Here is a 22,409-nt window from a genome sequence, read left to right on the forward strand (position 1 = left end):
TAATGATAAACAATATAAACACTTCGTTACACCTGGATTACATTCACATGCTACCAAGCAGTAAATTAAGTAATTAAAATAGCTCCACCGTGACCAGCTTGATGAACACATCAATAATTTAAATCAAAACATATTATATATATGATTGTGAAATATGCACAACGAGTACTTGAGTATTTTTAGATGACAATACTTGTCTAACGTTTTGAACACATGACTTTTACTTGTAACAGGGTAATCCTACACTTTGGTATTTCTACTATTACCTAAGTACAAGATCTGATCATGCCTAATGATGCTGTACGAGCCAGAATACCCGAAACAAGACACACATTTACGTAGACAGCAATAGCAAACCGCTGGACAGCTGTCATCTCCTATGTGTGTCAATCAACTACAATAACACAAAGGATCATAGTTGACAGCAAGTGAGGCTTAATGTGGCACAGGAGAGGTCATAGAAACATCGTCAACTGGACATGAGATGGTCTGACTCACCGAATGGTTGACTCCCCACATGAGCACGCTGAGCAGCGGGTCGCTGGCACGGAAGAGCTTCACTTTCTGGGCGACGAAGTGCTTTTTCTTCGTCTTCGTTTTGCTCGCAATAGCTGCGGCAATGCTGCTCGCCGAAGCCATCTTTTAGCAATCTGAGTTGGTTTTTGCAGATCTGTGCGATTATCCTGACAGAGTGTGTCTCTCCCCTTGAAGCTGGCACAAGTGGCCACTAGCTCACGACTCAGAAATACAAACACTTTTCATTTCTCGCAAATCAAAGTCAACGAATTATTTTCTACATCAAACGTGCCTAACAGCTTAACACACGCTACGGCCCTATACGAAAGAAACAGTAGGAGAAACTAGGATGTGTTTAGGCTAATACTGCTGCTCTCCTTCGCCCAACAGTATGCTGCTTCCCTCAGCACACATCATAAGTCACCTCTCTTCCTTCCTTCACAAGCTAGTCCCCTGTGATGTGAGCTGGCGTTAGCATAGCCAAGAAGCTAGCAACGATAGATTCAGCAATATTAACAAACGAATTAAACAGGAACACTTTACAGCCCCGTGACAAATACACACAAATAATTATTTAGCTTTAGAGTAGAGTATTACAATGACACCTTAATGACGCTGAATGACTAACTAAACGCTCTTGACTATCCGCTAACGTTAGCTCCTCCGACCTTCGCTAGCAAGTAGCGAACTGACGGCAAAAAACACAACCAAACACCGTACACTAGTCTACTAGCATTAGCCTACAAGCTAACCAGCAGCCAACTAGCCCTCCTGCTACCTGCCCGTGTCAGTCCGTGGAGATGAAAGGGGTTTATCCTGTCATGCCTTTTCTCCGTTTGAATTAAAACGCAGAGGAGCTGTTATTTCGAGGTAAAAATCACCGGGTGGTCGAGTGTGGGTCTGCAGCTTCTTGTGAGCTGCTGTCACTGACAGCTCGAGGAGGGAGGTGACAGCCTGCTGAGATCTGCAGTGGCTGCGGCGCTGATTCGCTGCAACCCTCCTCCACCGGACCTATGCTACTTTTGTTGTGGTGTTTAATCAAACCTGTAAGTGTTTTTAATACCTAAATATGCATGTACATTTCAAATAAAAATCGCAACGTGCATTAATCAGAAAACCCCGTTTCGATGTGAAAATTGAGCATTTTTGTGACGACTTTTCATTTTCAGGTGGCCATATGGATTTGAGAGTGCGTGCAGGGATGCACGTGTCTGCAGCTCTTGTAATAATGATAATGCATTAGCGGGGAAACCTGTACATCATCCCGACCATCCCCCATCCTTGGCTTGCTTTCGTTTATATTAAATCTGAGGCACATTTCAGGCAGAAGGGTGGTCATGTCCCACACCACCAGAGGTAATGTCTTTAGAGGTCATTTGGTTTTCTGGTGCATGCTGTTTCCACTGGCACATTGCGGTGTCAGAGCCTCTCTGAGAGCAGGAGGCCTCAGTGCGCTGGAGAGGTAATTTGTTTTATGACTCACTCTTCACAGCAGTAGCTACATTTACCTCAATATTCTCCAATGACCTGTACAGGACACACCGCAATTCCCCATCAACAAATGTACTTACGCGTTTGATTTTCCATTGCTTCCCCCCATTCCTTTTTATGGAGGATTAACTCAGAATGACAGATTTAGGAAACATATTTTGATTTTGTCCTTTGCATCATTTAATATCTTGTAATTCAACATCTCTGTGGTATGCAAACAGGAATAGCCTACAAAACATTGAATACACTTCAAAATGCTGACCCACGTCCATTTTTACACAATATACATGATGAAATTGCGTCAGTAACACACATTTAAAGTCAATAATTAAAGCCTAATATATTTTAACAATAACTTGATGTTTTATAGGAAAATTACCCTCATTGCCTAACTAGGCAAGCGTTGCCTAGCAACTCAGTGTCAACCTCCTTTTCCACAACACTAAACACACAGCCTTCTTACCGGTTGCCATGCTAATTATAAATACAGAATTTGTCCTTTAGTTTGGTGGAGAAATTGGTAAATCATAGTGAAATTTGAAGAGGTGGGTCTGCACTTGTTTCTAAAGCGTTATTTATGAACCTGCTAATGTGGCTGTCGGGTTAGCTTTGTAGCTATGAATGCTAATGTGGTATAGCATAGGTTGTATTCCTCTCAAACGGCTGTGATCAATAAACGCTGTTAAGACAAATATTCTTTCTCTCTAGGTCACAACATGGGGAAGAAAGCAAAAAAGGAAGCTGAAACTCCATGCAAGGAACCGGTGAGAGATAAATGTTTCTAAAAAGGTTTCTATAGCCTACTTTGTTTCCATTGTAGCCTGATGCCCATTTCCCTCTCTCCACAGTTTGAGCCACTACCTGTTGAAGGAAAAACTCCAGAAACAGTGGTGTTGCTGCTGAGCTCCCAGGAGGAGGATATCCTAGTCAAAGCCTGTGAAGCAATACACACATTTGCAGAGAAAGGTACAGTAAGCTATACTGCTAACCCCTAATTGTTTTTTTGTGTGCATCCCTGCAGCTTGAAAGCACAACATGTACTTGTGGATGACCACTGCTCATCTAATATCTTCAGTTTTGTTATAAAATCTACATTATCATCTAATTTGTTTCCCTTCTAAGCTCAAACATTTAGAGGTGACATGCTATTATATTACCTGTGTATTACTATGTTTAACACCATCCCAATTGTATGTTGTTATCTGCCATTGTCTTTGATTACATTACAGGGTTTATCTTTACTAATACATAATAAATGCCCACAGGCACTGTTAGTCTGTTTGGCACCATCGTGCTTAATTTCCCTGTTGACTGTCTCCCCCTGTTGTTAGGAGATGATAACAAAGTCTCTCTGCTGGGACTCGGGGCATTAGAGCCTCTCTGTAAGCTCATCAGCAACAACAACAGGCTGGTCAGACGCAACGCTTTCATGGCCTTAGGCATCATGGCCACCAACGGTTTGTCAGACAACATACAAAATCTAAAATGTGACTAAGATGTTTGATGACTGTTTCACACGTGTTGACTGGCAGCACAATTCACTGTTTTGTTGACTTACACACTGAGTGACTGATGGGTTTGCTCGCTGAATAACTGTTCCTCAGTTATTAATCTTGTCTCATGTTTCAATTGAAAGGTGAGGTAAAGAGTGTTCTGAAGAAAAAAGATGTCATTCCATCAATCATTGACAAACTGTCACTTGAAGGTGAGTGAAGTGAGTCAGTTGATGTCAAGATGAATAGACGCAGAAGCACATGTGTACTTATAGCAGGGGTGAAAGAAGTACTCAGATATTTTACTTAAGTAACAATAGCAGTAACAAAAAGAAAACATCTATTTATGTGATGCACTTTTGGATTGATAGCCTATTCATTTATGTAAACATCATTTCAATATTGTAACACCACTGACATGTCACTCATTTTACTCATTTCATACATCAGGTGGCCTATTTTTGTAATTTTAGGATCAATAAATATATTTCAAGGTCTAATCTGGTTTGAGTACGGGGTCACATTTTAGCTTTCAGATAATATAATAATATAGTAGAGTAAAAAAGTTCCTCAGAAATGGAAGTATAGTACTTGAGTTAATGTACTGAGGTACTTCACACCACTGTTTAGTTGCACAATAACAAATGTTAACACTGTTTTCTTTCCCATTCAAGAAGATACAGTGGTCCATGAGTTTGCGACACTGTGCCTGGCCTCTCTGTCGGTGGATTTCGTCTGTAAGGTCCAGATCTTTGACAACAAGGGCCTGCCACCTCTGATCCAGCTCCTCTCCAGCCCAGACCCGGATGTGAAGAACAACTCGCTTGAAATCATTTTTAACTTAGTTCAGGTGACTAGTGGAGATTTCAAGGCTACATGGTCAAAAGCTTTTTCATGTTGGACACATACTGTAGACGTTTGGGATTATTAAAATTCAAAAGGTTTTACAATTGTCATTTTCCTTTCGTTTCCTGTGTTGAACTGTATGTCTGTAGGATCACAAAAGTCGACTGGCAGTCCACGAGTCGGGCGGGATCCCTCCACTTCTGGAACTGTTAAAGTCCGACTTCCCTGCCATTCAGCATTTGGCTTTAAAGACGCTGCAGAATGTCACCACTGATGCAGACACATGCAAAACATTCAGGGAAGAGCAAGGGTTTGAGAAACTCATGGAAATCCTCAGTAACACGGTATATGAGAGAGACAACATGTGTATCTATATCTCACCCTTTAGTTTTAGAAAATAACATCGAGAGAGTTAAAAATACCCAGGTTTTGTTTGCACTATTAGCTAGAAATGGTCCCCTTTGAAATATCACTTTTTCTAAAAACCGGATGCCCTTTAAATCCTATAAATCTTTTTTATTTCCAACAGGACTTCAGTGACCTTCATGCTGGGACCCTACAGGTAGTTGCTAACTGCTTGAGTGACAGTGAGAGTTTACAGCTGATCCACAAGGATGGAGGACTGAAGAGGCTGATGGAGTTCGTTCTCACCCCCCACACGCCTGACATCCAGTCCAATGCTGTGAAATGCATCACCAGGGTTGCTCATAGCTGTAAGCACAGAAGGAAACAAGAGGTTTTTGTACTTTAAAGCTACGGGTTTAGAATTCATAAGGGAAATATTCAACACTTACTTTCTCTCTGTTTGATTCATGGTGTGAAGCTGAGAATCGCAAACTGCTCCATGAACAGAATGTGGAGAAGGTTCTGGTAGAGCTTCTGTCTGTCGCGGACATCAGCGTGCAAACAGCAACCTGCCAGGCGGTGAGCGTCATGAGCTTCCACCTCGCCAGCAAAGACTGCTTCAGAGACCTGGGTACACACACATTCACACAACAACACTAACATTAACACACACATTCACCAGAAGGAAGTGTGAATGAGTTGCATCTGTGTGTGTTTCAGGTGGAATCCCTGCAGTTGTACAGCTGTTGAGCAATGAGAGTTTGGTGCTGAAAGAGGCAGCAGCAGAGGCCCTCTCTTACCTCACACATAGCAACCAGCTCAACATGTTGTGAGTGACACACAACTGTACAAAAAACTGTAGTTTGCAGTCTTTAAACGTTTTGTATGTGTTTTAAGGTTGTGCAGTGTTCCTTCCTCTCCACTATTTCACAAATGATTTAATGCTTCATCCGTCTTTGCACGGTTCTCCCTGACTGAATATCCATTTACCTCTCTTCTCTACCTTTCTCCATTATAACCTTCCACCTTTTTTATTCCCCTGACAAATCTTCCCCATACCCATCGTCTCTCGGTTTGACTTCATATTTCAGTATTACTGTCTCCTTCCGTTCTCGGGACATTTACCTCCACCTCCCATGCATCACCGCCTCACTTTCCTTAGCCAAAATGTTTCTTATACTCTACCTATTTGTACAAATCCAACATACATACATTCCATGCTGCATGCTTTGTTATGATACTGCATTTATAGTCAGCTCCTTGCATTAAATCACTCAACCATTTCTGTTCTATCTGCAGTGCAGTGTATGAGGCAGGAGGCCATGAAGTCCTTGTCCAGCAGCTAAATGGAAGCTGTCTCAGGACGTTGGCTAATTCTGCTGCCACACTTGGCAACATGGCAGCGCAGGAGGTCATCCGCTGCAGTATTCTGTCCCTAGGAGCCGTTAAAGCTCTGGTGGAGCCCCTGAACTCCACAGATACACAACTGCTGGTCAACACCACGCGGTGCCTCGCAGTGCTGACCTGTGATACAGAAGCCAGGGCAGAGGTGGGTGTCATTTAACACTCATATGATTTGATCAACTAATAGATTCTTTGATTTATCAATAGATCCGTAAAAAGGAATTTAGCTTACAAAAAATGACGAATCACCCGAAGAAAGCTTAGTCAACAAAGACCAAAACAACCATCCATATAAAGGGGAAGCCCTAGTTTTGCATAAAGGAAATATCAGTTCAGTTTGCTGATATTGATTTTACTGTTCCTGTTTTTATTTTTATCTTCATCTCTATAAAACTGAAACTAACGGAACTAAAACTCCATGTCCTACATAGCTGCAAAGTGCTGGAGGCCTTCACCCACTGGTCAATCTTCTGCGTTCCTATCACAAAGAAGTGTTGCACAATGCATGCTGGGCTATCAGCGTCTGTGCCAGTGATGGGCCTGCCGCTGTGGAGATGTGCAAATTTGGGTAAGAAACTGACTTAAGGAAATGTAATTAAAAGTTTGGAGACCAGCTCATAGTAATATCTTGAATAACCACTAGATGGCAGTATAGGACAGTATTACATGATGCTCCTCACTAAAGTATGGAGCATTTTGTTCATGTATTTTTATATTTATCAGTAGTCTGAATATATCCCTATATGATTGCATTTCTGTTCTGTGTATGTGTCTCAGAGCCCTGGAAATGCTACAGGAAATCAACCAATCAGTGAATCGAAGGACCCGTTTCAGCGAGCTGGCTATGATCAGCCTGCTTAACTCCAACCTGTCCGCCAAATACAGCCTGACCAGTCACTTAGCCTCCACTGACCTTATATGTGACGGCTTCTATGACGCTGGGAAGGTGTGTGTGTGTGTGTGTGTGTGTGTGTGTGTGTGTGTGTGTGTGTGTGTGTGTGTGTGTGTGTGTGTGTGTGTGTGTGTGTGTGTGTGTGTGTGTGTGTGTGTGTGTGTGTGTGTGTGTGTGTACTTTACTAAACTGAGGTCAACAAATATATGTTGTCCCATCTCCAGACATGCTCATAATCTTACTATATTCCACAACTTGAGATTTTTTAATTGATCTGTTTTAACCAATATCCGTCTGAAACCATACTGTAACAAAGGGTGTTTAACACTTTTGCATCAACTCCTTTTCTGTCTCTCTTTTTCTCAGGCTCGTGCAGGACAAAGGATTCTGACTTTAGAGGAAATGTCAAAGCAGCCGGTCAACGAGCACCGGCCCATCATTGTAGTCAACACAGCAGCAGAGTATGTGTTCTTGAATGTCTTAAAACAATTCATTAAGTATTAAAAAACTAGAACTAAACTTTGAGAATATATCCAGCCGCTCCCCACACTGCAAATCAATCTTACACTACAAGCAGAGTGGGAAACTAACAAGAACACCCACACAGATGGTGGTAGAGACATAACTGAGTGTTTTACACTTCCAGCCACACCATGAAGTTTGCCAGTACAATTTATTGTGGCTGTTAGATTACCAACACCCTCCCCCTGTTTTCTCCAATCCAGTGATCCCATTTCCCCCCTTTAGCTTCTTTTTCTCCCCTCTCCTCATTGCCTTCTGTTCGTGTGGCCTCTTGAGGGTAAACGGTCCCTTTTTTATAAACAATGGCAACACACACACAGCTAAAGAGCCTTTGTGTTTAGACTAATGGACCTACGAGAACAACTATGATGATGCCTGCACAGCACACACACACTGACAATAAAAATACATGAATGTGTATCAAAGTCTAAACGTGCATAGTATACACACATTTAAACAAGCTTCCAGCATTTTGATGAATTAACATGGCCATAGTGAGAAGAACCCCCTCATGGTCAACCATGTCCCCCCTTAAGCACACACACACGCACACGCACACGCGCACACACACACACACACACACACACACACACAGCATCTGAGGCATTCTTAAGCAGTTTGTTATGTAATCTGTTCATGAGTTAGAATGACGTAAGTTTGCCTTTTTAACCTTTGAGAGCAAATGGGTGCTCATGTGTGTCGCATGCATACAGACAGCCACATAAACACACAACAACAACAACAACAACAACAACTGAGGACATACTGTACAAGAAGAACAGTGAAAAATAGAATAATAGATCTGTGTTCAGTTATTTAAACCCTTCAATCCTTTCTGCTGCAGAGAGACAGTGGAGACAGAAGAGAGGCAGAGCAATGCATCAGAAACAGACACCAGCAGCAAGGCAGAGCGCAGGACCCCGAGGTGAGTCTCAGAATAGTATCATATTAACACTGCCAATAATATATATCCTAGAACATTTAGTAGTATTTCTAGATGAGGATTTAGGGTATTTGTTATATGCTGTGTGATTAATGAACAAACGTAAACAAAGAATGTAGGCCACTGTCAAATCACAGGTGATATTCTCCCTTATTTTAAAGACACTGACTGAGTTCCTCTTACATTTACTGTCCTTGTGCATAGGAAGAAGAAAGAGGAGGACAAACAGAAAGATGAGCCCCTATCCGAGAAACCGTGGAAGATGATGGACGACGTCTCGTTGCAGCTTCTCATTAAAGAGGCCAAAGAATCCATCATCCCTCTGACTGATGAACGGGAGCAGTGTGCTGCCTTGGCAAGGTGACGGATTAATGCAGTCCGCACATAACCAACACGCACTGTCACTGTAAATAAAAGAAAATCACTGAGTATGATATGATTGGCAGCCATTGTTCTTTGATAATATAACCTACCTGTGAAATGTTGAAGGTTCCTGCACTCTAATGTGTTTTCTGTGCATGGATTTGGATGTCAGGCTGGTGAGTGAAGCCATGGGAGGAGCAGTGGAGATGGAAAGGTTGCATGAATATCCGTGGTTGCTGCACCTCAGCGAGCTCAAGTTTCAGCTTCAGGCGAACGTCGTTCCCATCGGCTTGATCAGTAAGGGTATCTACGGCCATAGGGCTCTTCTCTTCAAGGTACCTAGATACCACACAGCATCATCAATAATAATAATACATTTTATTTGTAAAGCACCTTTCATTGCTCAAAGTAATCCCAAAGCATCTTATTTCAAGCCCCTTTGGATTAGCATGATGTGCACAATAACATATTAAAAATAGGTGATTTGGTTTCTATAGAATTATTCTCCAACCTTTCTTTTGCTTTCCCTGTTCAGTGTCTGGCTGATTGCATTGGACTGAGCTGCACACTGGTCAGAGGGGAGTATAACCGGGCATGGAACGAGGTGCTGCTCTTCAACAGGAAGGAGCGCCCTGCACAGCCCTGCCGCTACACAGTAGACCTCATGCACCAGCCTGGAAGCCTGCTGGCACCAAATACACTTGCAGCTGTGCAATACCAGACTATATAGCAATATATTGATTTGTATTGTGTGTGTATTTGTAGTTAAATCTGACAATAAAGTATCAAATGTTCAGTTGATTATTGTGTTGCATGCCCCAGCCTAAAGGAAACACGCTGCCTGTGCTCTTTTCTGATAAACACACTGGTTTAACCTGGTTCTTCCCAACAGAGGATTTACAGTGTAACTGCAGAGGAGAGACAGGTTGTTATCAGGTGGTCTTTATCTGGTGTTTGTGCCTTGAATGAGGTCAGATCATTGAAAAGGAAAGGAAAACATATTTTTGTCAGGAGTCAGAGCATAATGTACCGTAGGATTGCCCAGTGCATAATAAGTTCCTATAATATGAAGGTGTTATTGCATACTGTGCATTACTATACCTCAATGTTGTTTTATTGGAAAATGTGTAAAACACCAACTATATACAGTATATCATCATATAAAAAAAATATGTAGATGGGATAAAAACACAAAGTAGCCTGCTGCAACGGTAAAAAAAAAATCTATAAAAAAGGAAATGATTCTAGGAAAAAAACCAGTAGGTCTGCAATATCAATATAACGCTAAAATACACTAGCAATAACACTTACAATGGAGCTGCTTTTAAGCCATAAAGAGCTTTAAGCACCATTTCTAGCAATAAACCTCCAGTGAACCCTTTGGACTGCACCCTGTAGCCGGAGATGTGATCGTTGACCCGGTCACACAGCGCGGAGGAGCCGGGGAGGACCAGCGGGAACTCGCCTCTGCGGATCAGTCCGGACACACTGCACACACACACACTGCACACACACTGATATCAGGACTTGACTTTAGACACACTTCAGCAGCAGAAGCAAACATGTCGCGTTTCGTCGCCCGTCTCTCCGTAGTATTTTCCCAGCAGGCGACGGTCAGATCCGCGGTGTTACCGAGGAGGATCCCGGTGTTCATTCGTCCCGTGTCCACATCGCAAGGTACTGGGATAAAGTTTGATTTCTTCACCAACAGACAGTTATCTCAGGTTGCACACTCCTGCAGGTGCACGATGCTGCACTTTTCTCACAAAGCATGGAATAACAAACCTGCTGCTGGTGCAAAAAGGGACTACAATTAAAGTGGGATTGTAGGATTCAGATGAGCTGCATTTTACTTTATGAATTTGCAGTTACATTTTATGATTGTTTTGTTCAGCCTTGAGGAGTGAGGTCTGGTGTATTATGTTCCAAGTCATGTGATAACCATTTTCTCAATTGTCCATGTGCCCAGGATTTGTGGTCTTTTATTGAGGGTTATATATTTTAGAAAGGTTAAGAAAATAAAAAAATTCAATGCATTTAATTGTTTTTCGGTTGATTGCAGACAAAGACAGTGGATTTAATGTCCTTCTGTCTCTCTGCAGGCCTGCAGTCTCTCACCCGTTACAATGAGACCACAGACTGGCAAAAGAAACTGACCCCAGAGGAGTTTGTAGTCACCAGAGAGAAAGGGACTGAGGTGGTGAGTACTGCATACATACATTATCTACCAGAAAAACATACAGGTGGACTTTGCTCACTTCTGTATGTTTTCTGTTTCAGGTTCAACCAGCTACAAACCTGCTTTATGAGAGAGAAGCTCTCAGATTATAAATAATGTTAAAAGTACAAAGATCTTTTACTTAAAGTGGACCTATCATGCTATATTTGAATAATATAGTGTAGGACCATACCTATATAAGGCATATTTATACTTTTTATTTTTCAAAATACCAAACAGATCATGCATTTTAGCCATTCCTCATTTCGCTCAATTTAACACTGTCTTTCCATGGGCTGATTTTGTGAGAACAGCACCATCTACAGGCCTGGCATATGTACTACAGCGTCTCCAGCGCTTTCGAACGGCAATGTCCGTGGCTGTCTCCTCCTGATTGGTGGAGTTGGCCCAATAGCCGTAGCGCCACTTCTGTGACGTTATAGAAGTTTTCAAATCTGGATCAGTCTGTATCAGATCCGTTGCAGCCCCTTTTTAAGAGATTTGGGTATGGAGGAAAATAGAGAGGGTTGTGTTTTCTGACACTTGGTGAGTTCCCTCGAACACCGGAGACACATATTCATGTATAAAAGACGTACAAGAGTTCATTTAGCATGATAGGTCACCTTTAAAGGTGGGGTAGGTAATTTTGGAGAAACCAGCTCGAGTGCGCTAGAATTAGAAAATACACAACCGGAAATAATCTGCCACTTCCTTACAGAGCCCCTCCTCCAACACACACGAACGCGCACATGACCAATGAGGGCACGAGATAAGTTTGTGCACAGATGGAAGGCTGACAGGCAGGTAGGCCATCCAGTTACTTTAGCCGGGCCGGCTCAGATGATTGGTCGTGCTTTTTGCAGTACCACGGCTTCCACAGATGATATTTTTTAATGTATTTTTTGTCAAAGCACTTCAGATATTCATTGCTATCGGGATGTTAAGAGCATTCCATGGAATATAACAAAAAGTGTATCTCGAGCGGGTTTCTCAAACTTACCTATACCTCACCTTTAAAGGTGTATGTAATTTATTTCAGAAACACTTTTTTTAATTAGGTACAAAAAGTAAAAATGCCTTGCAACAAGTGAAGTCATGCATCCACAGTTTTATTACTTTACTTGGTAGTTTTATCTATAATAAAACATCTTCTTGCATGAGTTGAAAAAATGTAGAATCGTAAAAAGTACTATATTGCCATCACAGATATGGAGTAAAAGTATAAAGTAGCAGGAAATGAAAATACTCAAGGAAAGTACAAGTACCTCAAACTGTAACTAAATACTATATATAAAAATAATAAGGGAAAAGGACTGTACAGGAGTTAAAAAAAAAAAGAGCATTAGGGCACAAAACTAGTGAAAATATCCTCAGCTGTTAGTTGTGTGTTTCTGCTTCTAATACGAAGTGTGTGTGTATTTGTGTGTGTTCTCAGCCCTTTAGTGGGATCTACCTTAACCATACTGAAGTGGGGATGTACCACTGTGTCTGCTGTGATACTCCGCTTTTTAAGTAAGTAAGTTTAATGAGTGAATACTTCCCAACATAAATGAGATATTTGAATAGAAATGCATTAGCAGATTCTGATTTAGGAAATGCTCCTTCCTCTCTTGATAGCTCAGAGGCTAAGTATGACTCTGGGACGGGCTGGCCGGCATTCAAAGAGGCTCATGGGACATGGGAGCGGGACGAAAGCCACGTCTCCATCATTCGTCGCCCTGACAACAGCCTGGGTAATGCTGGGACTGAGGTCCTTTGTAAAAACGTGAGTGGTTTCCTGAGCACTGGAGCCAAGGTTCAGTTTGCTCAATATATCTCTGGGTGCAGTTTTTATAAAGCAGTAAAGTTAGATTCTTCGATCCATTGAATTATATCTTTGCATTCAGAATTTCATGGACTCATTTAGTATTTTTTTATTGATATTTGGGTGTGTGTTTGCTGCAGTGTGATTCCCACCTGGGTCATGTGTTCGATGACGGCCCGGACCCCACAGGTCAGCGGTTCTGCATCAACAGCCTGGCACTCACCTTTAAACCCAGAGAAACCAACAAGCCTGAAAACAAGGAGGGGCAGAACTAAACCCACTGGACTTATAGACACATCTGTGTTTCATTTTACACATCGAAGGACCGCCCAAATGTCAATAGTCATTCAAAAGTGTTTGACCTAAACATGTTTGCAAGCTTTGTGTGTCACAAAATGTCTTGGTAATTGAATTTTGAATGAAGAGGACCTGGTGTTTATGGATATAAACTGGGCAGAAATCTACATACAGCTCCTTTAAAAACACGTTTCCTAAAAAGTAATTGTAGTAACTGTTGTATTATTCACTAATTCTTTGTTGAGTTGGTCACCCTGAATGTAAAAACTGGATGTATGAATGTTGGAAAAAGGTCAAAATACAATCTGCCTGAATTAAGACAACCTCTTTTATGTAGAGATTGCAAAACACAGGAGTTATGACATTATTGATTCTGTGTTTTCAGACATCAAATTGTTTCATCTTTTAGGAATCAAAATCTAAATAACTTGTCAATAAATGCACCTTTTGTAAGTTCTCTGAATGTATGGTGATGCTCTGTCTGAGTTTCTTAAGACTTCAAGTTGAATAAGAATGACTTGCTGCCCCCTTCTGATGCTCACAGTGCAGCACCGCAGCGTGGCCTCATATCTGCCAGTAAACCAAGCTAATATTTAACAGACCATCCTGCATTGCACATTGTTTGTCCCCTGCTCTCTGTCTGTTTACACATTTCACGTGTCTGTGTACTTGAGGTTGGGTAAATCAGATTGGGATTTCAGCACACAGAGACAGAGGGGACAGAAAATACAACACAAGAAGACAAAAGGAAACGAGAAGTCAGAATCCAGGAACCCAGGAGAGGATTCTGTGTTTATTCCTGAGTGATGGCTGGAGTATGGCACTGCATGCTGGCAGCGGCTGTGTTGATGTGTGTGTGTTTATGGGATTCCACTGAGGCTGTAGGGGGGGCTGCAAGTCGTCCACGACCCCAAAGACCACGTCGTAAGAAGCCAAAGGTCGATCCCATTGACCTGGCCCCCGCTGCACAGAACGTAGACATACAACAGGTGAACCACTGAACACGTGCTTTTACATTTGATACATCAGGTACATTTTGCTTATGACACTGTGTGCATTTAATAGAAGGACTTTTTGTTATAATAAATATCTTTACATTGTGTTGGTATTTTATTTAAGTTTCCAGGCAGAGTTGTGGCGACTTGAGCAGACTTACAGTGATTCTGGTCCTCACTTTTTACCTGTCCGAATAATTTTAAATAATAGCATTGCAAAAAGAATCAGTGGAAACAATGTGAATGACCTGGAGAGAATAGCCCCAAAAAACTGACATTTTGCTTCAAGAAGAATCAGAAAAAGGGAATTTTGTGACGCACTTGCCATATATTGCAGGTTTTTGAACAATTTGTATATTGTTTAACATTTAAAGCTAATACTAAAGGAGGTAGAACAATGTAACCATTATATGCAAGTACCCATGCTAAAAAGAGGATTTGACAAATGTTTCACGTGATTTGTTATGGATTAGTGGGGGAGTTGTCAACATGGACATGCTTGTGTAATATGTCAATATTGTGTCTTAGGCAATATGGGAGATTTTCAGCTGAATAGAATTTGAACATGGACATATGAGCCAATTGTTGTTATTAGCACAACATAGAAAGGTTTGTTAAAACTATTTACCCAGATATATTCATTTTGACCTGATAAAGGAGGGCAAATCCTAGGTACAAATTGCTAAAAAGCACACCTTTTTTGAAAGAGAAAAGCAATTCAGTTTTAGGAGAGAATATAAAGTCTTGCCTTTGTTTCCTCGGTCGCCTGCTTGTTTGTGCTGCAGATGACAGGAACATGGTACCTGCTCATCACGGCCTCTAAATGCTCTCACCTGATAAACCATGGGACCAAGGTGCAGCAAACGGTGCTGACCCTCACTCGCTCCCCCGACTCTGACCAAACCCTGTCTGTTAGCACTAAAACCCGACAGTAAGTACCTTTGATTTATCTGCAGAGGGAGTTCAAATGCCACAGATCTCTCTCCTTTCTTGTTTTTATTACTGACTTCATGCTTCAACCGGAAGGAGGAGGGAGGACAGTTAAATCTGTTTATATTACGCATTTTTTTGGGGTCATCATGGCCTGGCAGATTAATAATCCTTTTTGGGGCCGCACACATTTCCTTGTCATTTCCTTATGCAACATTAGAAAAGTAGGTAAATCTGAGGCTGAGACTGTGACACAGCTTGTTACATTACATTGCATTTAGCTGACGCGTTTATCCAAAGCGACTTACAGTAAGTGCATTCGACCAACAAGATACAAACTTGAAGAAAACAGAATCATATAAGTACATCAGGTTTCAGAGCTAAAACATTTCAAGTGCTACTCAACTGGTTTTAGATAAGCCAGTCCTTTATTAGTATATAAGTTATTTGTTAGTAATTCTTTGTTAGTAATTCTATCGCTCGAAGTGGAGTCGAAAGAGATGAGTTTTCAGTCTGCGCCGGAAGATGTGCAAGCTATCTGCTGTCCTGATTTAGAATAGTATAGAGAAAACGTACAAAAAGAGGTCTAATATGAAATCTACTTTAAAGGGGGGGTAATGCATCCCTCTAGGTTGTCTCACAGGAAGAAACAGCAGTCTATGAGGTTTCCAAATGTTTTTACTGAATGTTACATCATATATCTCACAAACTCCTCAGTGATCACCAGTGCTGGGAGATAAAACAGGTCTACCATCTTTCAGCAGCCCCAGGCAAGCTGACACTTAAAGGTCAGTGCTGACATTATCAAGCCCTTTTAATAAAATGCAATGCAGCGTCCCTTCATGCTCATGTTGTTTCCACCAGGACCTCGTTCTGAGCTGGACACGGAGATAGTGATCGGGGAGACGGACTACAGCTCCTACGCCATCATGTACTTCCAGAAACGGGGCCAGATCAGCATTAAACTCTACAGTGGGTTCCTCAGACATGTTCTCATTTTCTTTTTTGGTAACAATTAAGATTGCACTATATATCTAAAAATGCATTGTTATGATGTTCTTGCAGGCAGATCGGTAGACAACCTGTCCGAGCCCCTTTTGAGCAAGTTTGAGCAGCTTGCAGAAAAACAGACATTTGGACTGGCATACCTCTTCCCCTTCCCCACTTACAGTAAGTCCACTTAAAAATGATATAACATATGTTAGCAAATGCAATGTTAATTGTAAAGTGTTATAATAAAAGCACAAGAGCCACATCATCTCCAGTAATCAGCACATTTGTGAAAGTAGTTTGTGAAATACACTGCCACCTCATCTGGTTTTATATACTTACGTTAATTTCCAGGTCATTGTGGAGATGTGGACCAGGACCATGTCATCAGTAAGTTAAATGTGTTTAAATTATTATCCTAATATGAAATATTAACAAGACAAGGAAAAGGAGCAGCTGACACATTTTGTAAATACAGCACTTTCTTCTCAATCCAAAGACATACCGACACATGTAAAATACCGTCTTCCAACCAGGAGGGTTTCTTGGAAATCGATGAGTCAGAAAGGATTAACAGTCCTTCAGCTGCCAGTAGCTTGCAGGCGTAATGTCAAGTTATGGAGTATTTTCACAGGTCATTGCACGCTGCAGTACATCAACGATAGCCGTGCTCAGACCTATTTCATGCCTTCCATCCTCCTCAGTGTAAGCTACGGGTCACTGGTTCAGAGCATTACATGTCGATCTTCATTTCCACAGCTGCAGTTAGCTTTAAGCTGCTGAACGACAAACAATGTATTCTCCAGGTCAATTATTATATTGTAATGATATGCATCTAAGATATAGACATGCAGAGATGCCAATAGGAGATTTCTATACAGCAGTTGTATCTGAGTTGAGTGATTTCATTATGACTAGTGATAGAATTGATAGGATATAGTGTGCTGCTGTGGTTTAATCAATAGGATCGAACCATTTCATTGCTTTATTATTGATGTTGTATAAGCTTTTGGGGGGTAGTTAATACTAAGCATTAACATGTATAAACAGGGTATTTACTGCCAGTTTATAACTTGCGAAAATCCCTTCAACAAGCAAAGCAAACATGGATAATGTGCTGGATTTTTTTGCAATGTAATGGTGTAATTCAGGATTACGTAAATGCAATGTGAAAACCAGAGGCAGATTAATGACCTGCTGCTTTGTCCTTCCCACAGTCTCCATGTCTGCTCCTGCAGGCTGTGCATGTATTATATTCACTTATTCAACCGTTATCAACAGCATGTTATCAAACGTCCACTCAGGGACTATAACAGCAGCGATTGTTCTTTGTAATCCAACCTGTCTCTCCTCCTTTTACAGACTGTGACCCCGAATGCTGAGGAGGCAGAACTGAGCTGCACACATTCAGCCTTCAGCATCAAGGACTATCAATTGTAAAGCACTCAATTGTCAGATAAATAAACCATACAGAGCACAATGAAGGTGTTGGTAAATGTTTTGTTAGGGTCTACCACCCACTGACTCTGCATCTCAAAGGTGTTATTATCATGTTAACTACATCCCATCCCCTTATACTGAGATTATAATTTCACAGCGTGTGTCTGTTTGCATGCTCTTTGGGTGTATGCGAGAACACAAACAGTGAATGGCGGGGGTGGGAGTTGATATAGATCAGATGTTGAACCCCAAAGGGAGTTCGGTTACATAACTGGGTTATGAAAGTGCTTTCTTGTGAGTTACACAACAAATGAATGACAATCTGTGTCTTTTATCTCTTAGCAAATAGAGATCGGATGAGTGCATCAATGCTTTTGTGCAAAAAAATCAATCAAAGCCAATCAACACATTACATGCTGCACAATTTGGATTACACAATTTCTAACTAAACAGTTGAGATTTAGAGGGTGTTCTTTTACACATAAATCAAAGACTTACGCAACATTTAGTATCATCAAACTGTTCTTATTAATATGTGGTTACAACACTTATAAAACTCTCAAGCTGAACTGCAAAATAACAATCAAATCATTTTCAGCAACACAGGCAGATGTTTTTATGGGAAATAATAAAACCTCTGGCAGAAAAATGACTCCCTTGGTGCAGCTGGCAATACCATTTCCTGCAAGAGAAACCTCTAAAGTTGGGTTATAATACCCAGAAGGTTTACTTGAAGTGGACTTAACAGGCTCTTACAGTTGATGTGACTTTTCCTTCCATGTTTATGCTAAAGTGTTTGATGAATGCGCCATATGGTGAAGAAATTCACACTCTCACCAAACAGCTGTTGATAGTCTATGCATGAACGAGCGTTTGTGATGGAGGAGGGAAAAGGGAGGGGTGTTAAGGCCCCTATTATGTAACCACTCTCCCTTTTCTTTCTTGACCTCCCTCATTCTCCCCTCCTCACCTCCCCCTCTTCCATCCACCAGTTGTGTAACGGCAGTGATTTGCATGCCAAAACGTTTTTGTAAGAGGCTAGCAGGGGGAGGAGACAGGAGGAGGAGGGAGCAGGACTCTGCAGGATATAAGGAGCCTGCACCCCTACTCTTTTACCTTACATTCCTGAATTCTTCTTACTGCTGAAGCCCAGAACACAAAGGAGCCGCCATGAGGAACACACTGCTGAGGATGCTGGTCGCCCTGATGAGTGCGCTGACCGTCTGCGCTGACATCACACCGGCCGCAGACTTCGACCTGCAGAAGGTAAGAGACGGATTAGATTCTGCTGATATCCCACAAAGAAATATAGCTGGTTATTCCTGCAGTAACTGTGGTTGTGTAACATGTTTATTGCACATATTCATGAGTTTAAATGAAAGGAGTCAATGTGCTACTGTTCAGATAACCTCTCACCTACTTTGCATTGATAGATTTGAGTTTATAAGTCTTTATTGACCCCTTCTGTTTTTCTTTTAGATGCCAGGCAAGTGGTACACTGTCGGTTTAGCCACCAACGCTCCGTGGTTTGTGAACAACAAGGCAGGAATGAAGACTGGGACAGCTGTAATTGTGCTGACTGAAGGAGGGGACATGGACCTCACTTATGCCAGCTTGAAGTGAGTGATGCAATCATACTTTAAATCAATATAAGGATTCTCCTGGGGAAAAAGGAAAAATAAAAAGACATGGGCTGACACTTACTGCATATTATTATTAAGTTGTATTGTTTTGTTGGTCCGAAAACCCCAATATACTGTATAATCAGAAAATCAGGTATATATAGCAGGGGAATATTCTCTGAAATGTCCGTATTATATAATATGATTGATCATCAAACCAACAACTCTAAAACAAACCTCTTCTTCAATCTTTTAGAGACGACGGTTCCTGCTACAGAGCAACTCACACCGCTCAGAAAACAGAGACTCCCGGTCGCTTCACCTTCCACAGCCAGGGTGAGTAGAGCACACACACACACACACTCATACATTTGACGTAGCGATTCAACAGCCTGACCTTACTATTTCTGCTCTCATCAGTTTGGAACAACGACAACGTCATGACCATTGTTGAAGTTGTGTACGACGACTACGCCCTGGTGCACACCATCAAGACGAAGGAGGAAGTGTCTGAGGCCTTCATCGCACTCTACAGTGAGTGAAGAGGGACACATTGTGTGATGGAATAGGTGTGTGATTTGGTGAAGGTGAAATTAACTCTCTGTGTGTTTGCAGGCCGCACTACTGAGTCCAGTGAGGTGGTGCAGCAGAAGTTCACCCAGCTCGCTCTGGAAGCTGGAGTCCTGCCCGATAACGCCGTCATCCTGCCACAGAACGGTAAGTCAGCAATGCAGAAAAACAGCACTTTCATAAAAACTCATTTAACGTTTCCTCACTTATACTCATTGTCCTCCTCCTGTGTTGTTACAGCTGAGTGTCCCGCAGTCTGAGGACCCCCTGCTGACTCCCCCCCCCCTCACTGTGATCTGCAACATCACAGCTACCTGAGTCGGTTTGCTTTCCTGCTGCTGCTGCATACTAAAGAGCAATCCTGACCCTCGTTCAGGGCTCATTCCCTCCCCCCCACTCTGCACCTAAACTGTGGCATCAGAGCGACACAACAGAAGAGCTGATAGTGAACAGAGGGAATGATTGCAAGAGACTGTGAATGCTGTTTGTTGTCTGTGTGTCTTTTTTAACTGGAGTGTTTGCTGAAATAAACTTAAAGCCAGAAAGAAATGTATTGTTTCAGTGTTAAGATTCTTCCTAGAAACGGCAACGTTTTTAATCTTTAGAATCATGACTGTCAAATCAATTTTGCAAATTACATTATACACTTGATTAACAGGCATACAATTAGATCTCCAGGAATTACACAGGGGCTAGGTTTTTTTTTCAAACAGGCCAACAGACAGATTAAAGGGTTAATGTAATACTAGATTAGCTACTAGAAATACACAAACAAAGTTCTATTGTGGGCCTCTTTGCAAGTAATCACATAATAAAGCTCTGCATAGGACTTTATGAATCTAACCAGGAAGGAGCAATCTTCAATTGTAAACATCAGTAATAAAACTGACACTGTTGGACTCGTTTTAGTTTGACTGCTTCCAGAAATAAAATGAAGTACTTTTACTCTGTACTTTGTGAGTAATCCTCTGTCAAAGTCCCCTCCATAGTACATAATGCATGTTTTCCTGCTATCTTTGATGAATGATAAAAATACTATTTTACCATTAGTTCTTAATGAAATTGATACTGGTTGAGTTTGTATTAGTTAGCCTACTACTAACAATACATTGAAGTACATTTACTGTGTATTTATTGAGAAATAATGTGTCAAAGTCCCCTGCTGAAAACAAAATCAAGCCACTTCTGCTAAGTTTGATGAGGGAATTCTTTTTTGTTGCCATTAGTTCTTCGTGAGATTGATCCTGTTGGACTCAGTACTAGTGAAACTACCCCAACAAGTACTATGAAGTACTTACGGTGTACTTTCCCAATAATCCTCTGTCAAGGTCCCCTCATGAGTACAAGAATGCATGTTTTTCTGCTATTTTTAATAAGCGTTAAAAAAACTTTCTTCCTGAGACTGATATTATTGGACAGAGTATTTTAAGATGATGGTATATACTATACATGATATCAGCAATACTTTATGAATCTAACCAGGAAGGAGCAATCTTCAATTGTAAACATCAGTAATAATGGTATGTTTGTTTTCGTCTCCGTGTGGACGGGGCCTTAGTAACGTTCTGAAGTCGCAATTTTTTTACAGGCTCCCACTACCTGTTGGCTTCTGGCATCTGTTAGCATCTAGCTCACAAACATTTTAGCCATCCCTGCTTATACAAGTAGTATTTTGTATAACAACTAGTACTTTTTAGTTGTCTGCGGTCTGTGGAGGCCTACTCCCACCCGTCGAGTACGGCTGTGTCGAGGGGGTTTTCCCCCGGAGTCATCGCGGAGGGACGGAGCGGCTCCACCTGTTGCGGCCTACGATCTGCGGTCTGTGGAGGCCTACTCCCACCTGTCGAGTACGGCTGTACTGAGGAGGTTTTTACCCCGGAGTCGTCGCGGAGAGAAGGAGTGGCTCCACGCTTCGGGCTTGGCCTGCTTCCACCGGGCGTGTGCTGCTGTGCGGAGGGGGATTTAACGCGACTAGGGCCTGCTTTCCACCTGTCCTGGTTCTGCTGTTGCGGAGGCCTGCTCCCGCCTGTCGTGTGCTGCGGTGTCGTGTGCTGCTTGCTGAGGAGTCTTTTCCCCCTGGGGATACCGCGGAGGGACCGGTGTTCCGGATTAACTTGTTTCCCGATCAACTTGTTTCCCGACAACTCGTTTCAGTGGGGTGCATGGCTTTCGACTGAAATACACATTTCGATCGCTTTCTTCTGTCGTTTACATATATATCTTTTGGTATATTTGGCTTTTTAGGAACACGTTGATGCACATCCAGTACCAATGTGTGAGGTTGGGATTACGATGGCGATATCCGGACGCGAACAGCGAGGACTACAACAAGACAAACGAGTTGCTCGAATAAATCATTTAAACCGGCTATTGTTGCCAGACTTATTACGGAATATCGTTGTTAATGTCCAAGTCCATCTGTGTATACCTTCAGACAGCCTCCAAGTGAAGCACACGGTGTTTACTCACAGTTTGAAAGCAGCGTGGAGAAGTCTTCATCTGTGTTAAACTGTGATCCTCCCAGGGAACTGGGACCCGCCCACGTTAAATTGTGACCCGCCCAGGTTAAATTGTGTTACGATTTCTGTGACTATCTACCGGCGATCATGTTTAATATGAAAGACTAACCACACATGTATCCCTTTATAAAAACGGTATTGTGCAGCACTAATCCAGATAACATGTGACTGTTACCTGGTTTTGCAAAGATAGCAGCAGAAATGTCATT

At 41.8% G+C, this 22,409-nt stretch overlaps 4 protein-coding genes across 8 annotated transcripts; all 4 read left to right on the forward strand.

The window, feature by feature from the left end:
- The first annotated feature begins 495 nt into the window (after nucleotides 1-495).
- On the forward strand, nucleotides 496-9,611 carry armc3 (armadillo repeat containing 3). 5 transcript variants are annotated; one of them, XM_010766744.1, is made up of 19 exons: nucleotides 496-1,562; nucleotides 1,686-1,872; nucleotides 2,716-2,771; nucleotides 2,856-2,973; nucleotides 3,339-3,464; nucleotides 3,644-3,712; nucleotides 4,175-4,350; nucleotides 4,496-4,690; nucleotides 4,876-5,059; nucleotides 5,170-5,322; nucleotides 5,412-5,520; nucleotides 5,991-6,240; nucleotides 6,527-6,663; nucleotides 6,873-7,041; nucleotides 7,354-7,448; nucleotides 8,354-8,434; nucleotides 8,657-8,812; nucleotides 8,988-9,150; nucleotides 9,351-9,611. In XM_010766744.1, the coding sequence occupies exons 2-19, from the start codon at nucleotides 1,854-1,856 to the stop codon at nucleotides 9,543-9,545; spliced, it is 2,451 nt and encodes an 816-aa protein (XP_010765046.1). In that variant the 5' UTR covers nucleotides 496-1,562; nucleotides 1,686-1,853; the 3' UTR covers nucleotides 9,546-9,611. The 5 variants fall into 5 exon arrangements, with proteins under 5 accessions (XP_010765046.1, XP_010765045.1, XP_010765048.1 ...); XM_010766743.1 differs by having other exon boundaries at nucleotides 496-1,872; XM_010766746.1 differs by lacking the exon at nucleotides 1,686-1,872.
- Nucleotides 9,612-10,084: 473 nt separating this feature from the next.
- Nucleotides 10,085-13,591, forward strand: msrb2 (methionine sulfoxide reductase B2). The gene is made up of 5 exons (XM_010766748.1): nucleotides 10,085-10,492; nucleotides 10,918-11,015; nucleotides 12,469-12,545; nucleotides 12,651-12,798; nucleotides 12,978-13,591. The coding sequence occupies exons 1-5, from the start codon at nucleotides 10,378-10,380 to the stop codon at nucleotides 13,110-13,112; spliced, it is 573 nt and encodes a 190-aa protein (XP_010765050.1). The 5' UTR covers nucleotides 10,085-10,377; the 3' UTR covers nucleotides 13,113-13,591.
- A 46-nt stretch (nucleotides 13,592-13,637) lies between these two features.
- On the forward strand, nucleotides 13,638-17,534 carry c8g (complement component 8, gamma polypeptide). The gene is made up of 7 exons (XM_010766749.1): nucleotides 13,638-14,123; nucleotides 14,915-15,060; nucleotides 15,777-15,847; nucleotides 15,924-16,031; nucleotides 16,125-16,229; nucleotides 16,404-16,439; nucleotides 17,412-17,534. Exons 1-7 carry the CDS (start codon nucleotides 13,941-13,943, stop codon nucleotides 17,429-17,431), a joined length of 669 nt encoding a protein of 222 aa, XP_010765051.1. The 5' UTR covers nucleotides 13,638-13,940; the 3' UTR covers nucleotides 17,432-17,534.
- Nucleotides 17,535-18,596: 1,062 nt separating this feature from the next.
- Nucleotides 18,597-20,232, forward strand: LOC104941618 (lipocalin). Its single transcript, XM_010766750.1, has 6 exons — nucleotides 18,597-18,755; nucleotides 18,969-19,108; nucleotides 19,368-19,447; nucleotides 19,532-19,645; nucleotides 19,727-19,828; nucleotides 19,922-20,232. Exons 1-6 carry the CDS (start codon nucleotides 18,660-18,662, stop codon nucleotides 19,939-19,941), a joined length of 552 nt encoding a protein of 183 aa, XP_010765052.1. The 5' UTR covers nucleotides 18,597-18,659; the 3' UTR covers nucleotides 19,942-20,232.
- Nucleotides 20,233-22,409: the final 2,177 nt, after the last annotated feature.

This window comes from Notothenia coriiceps, unplaced genomic scaffold (genome assembly GCF_000735185.1).
Source record: "Notothenia coriiceps isolate Sejong01 unplaced genomic scaffold, NC01 NC01_scaffold00003528, whole genome shotgun sequence".
In the NCBI taxonomy this organism is placed as follows: Eukaryota; Metazoa; Chordata; class Actinopteri; order Perciformes; family Nototheniidae; genus Notothenia; species Notothenia coriiceps.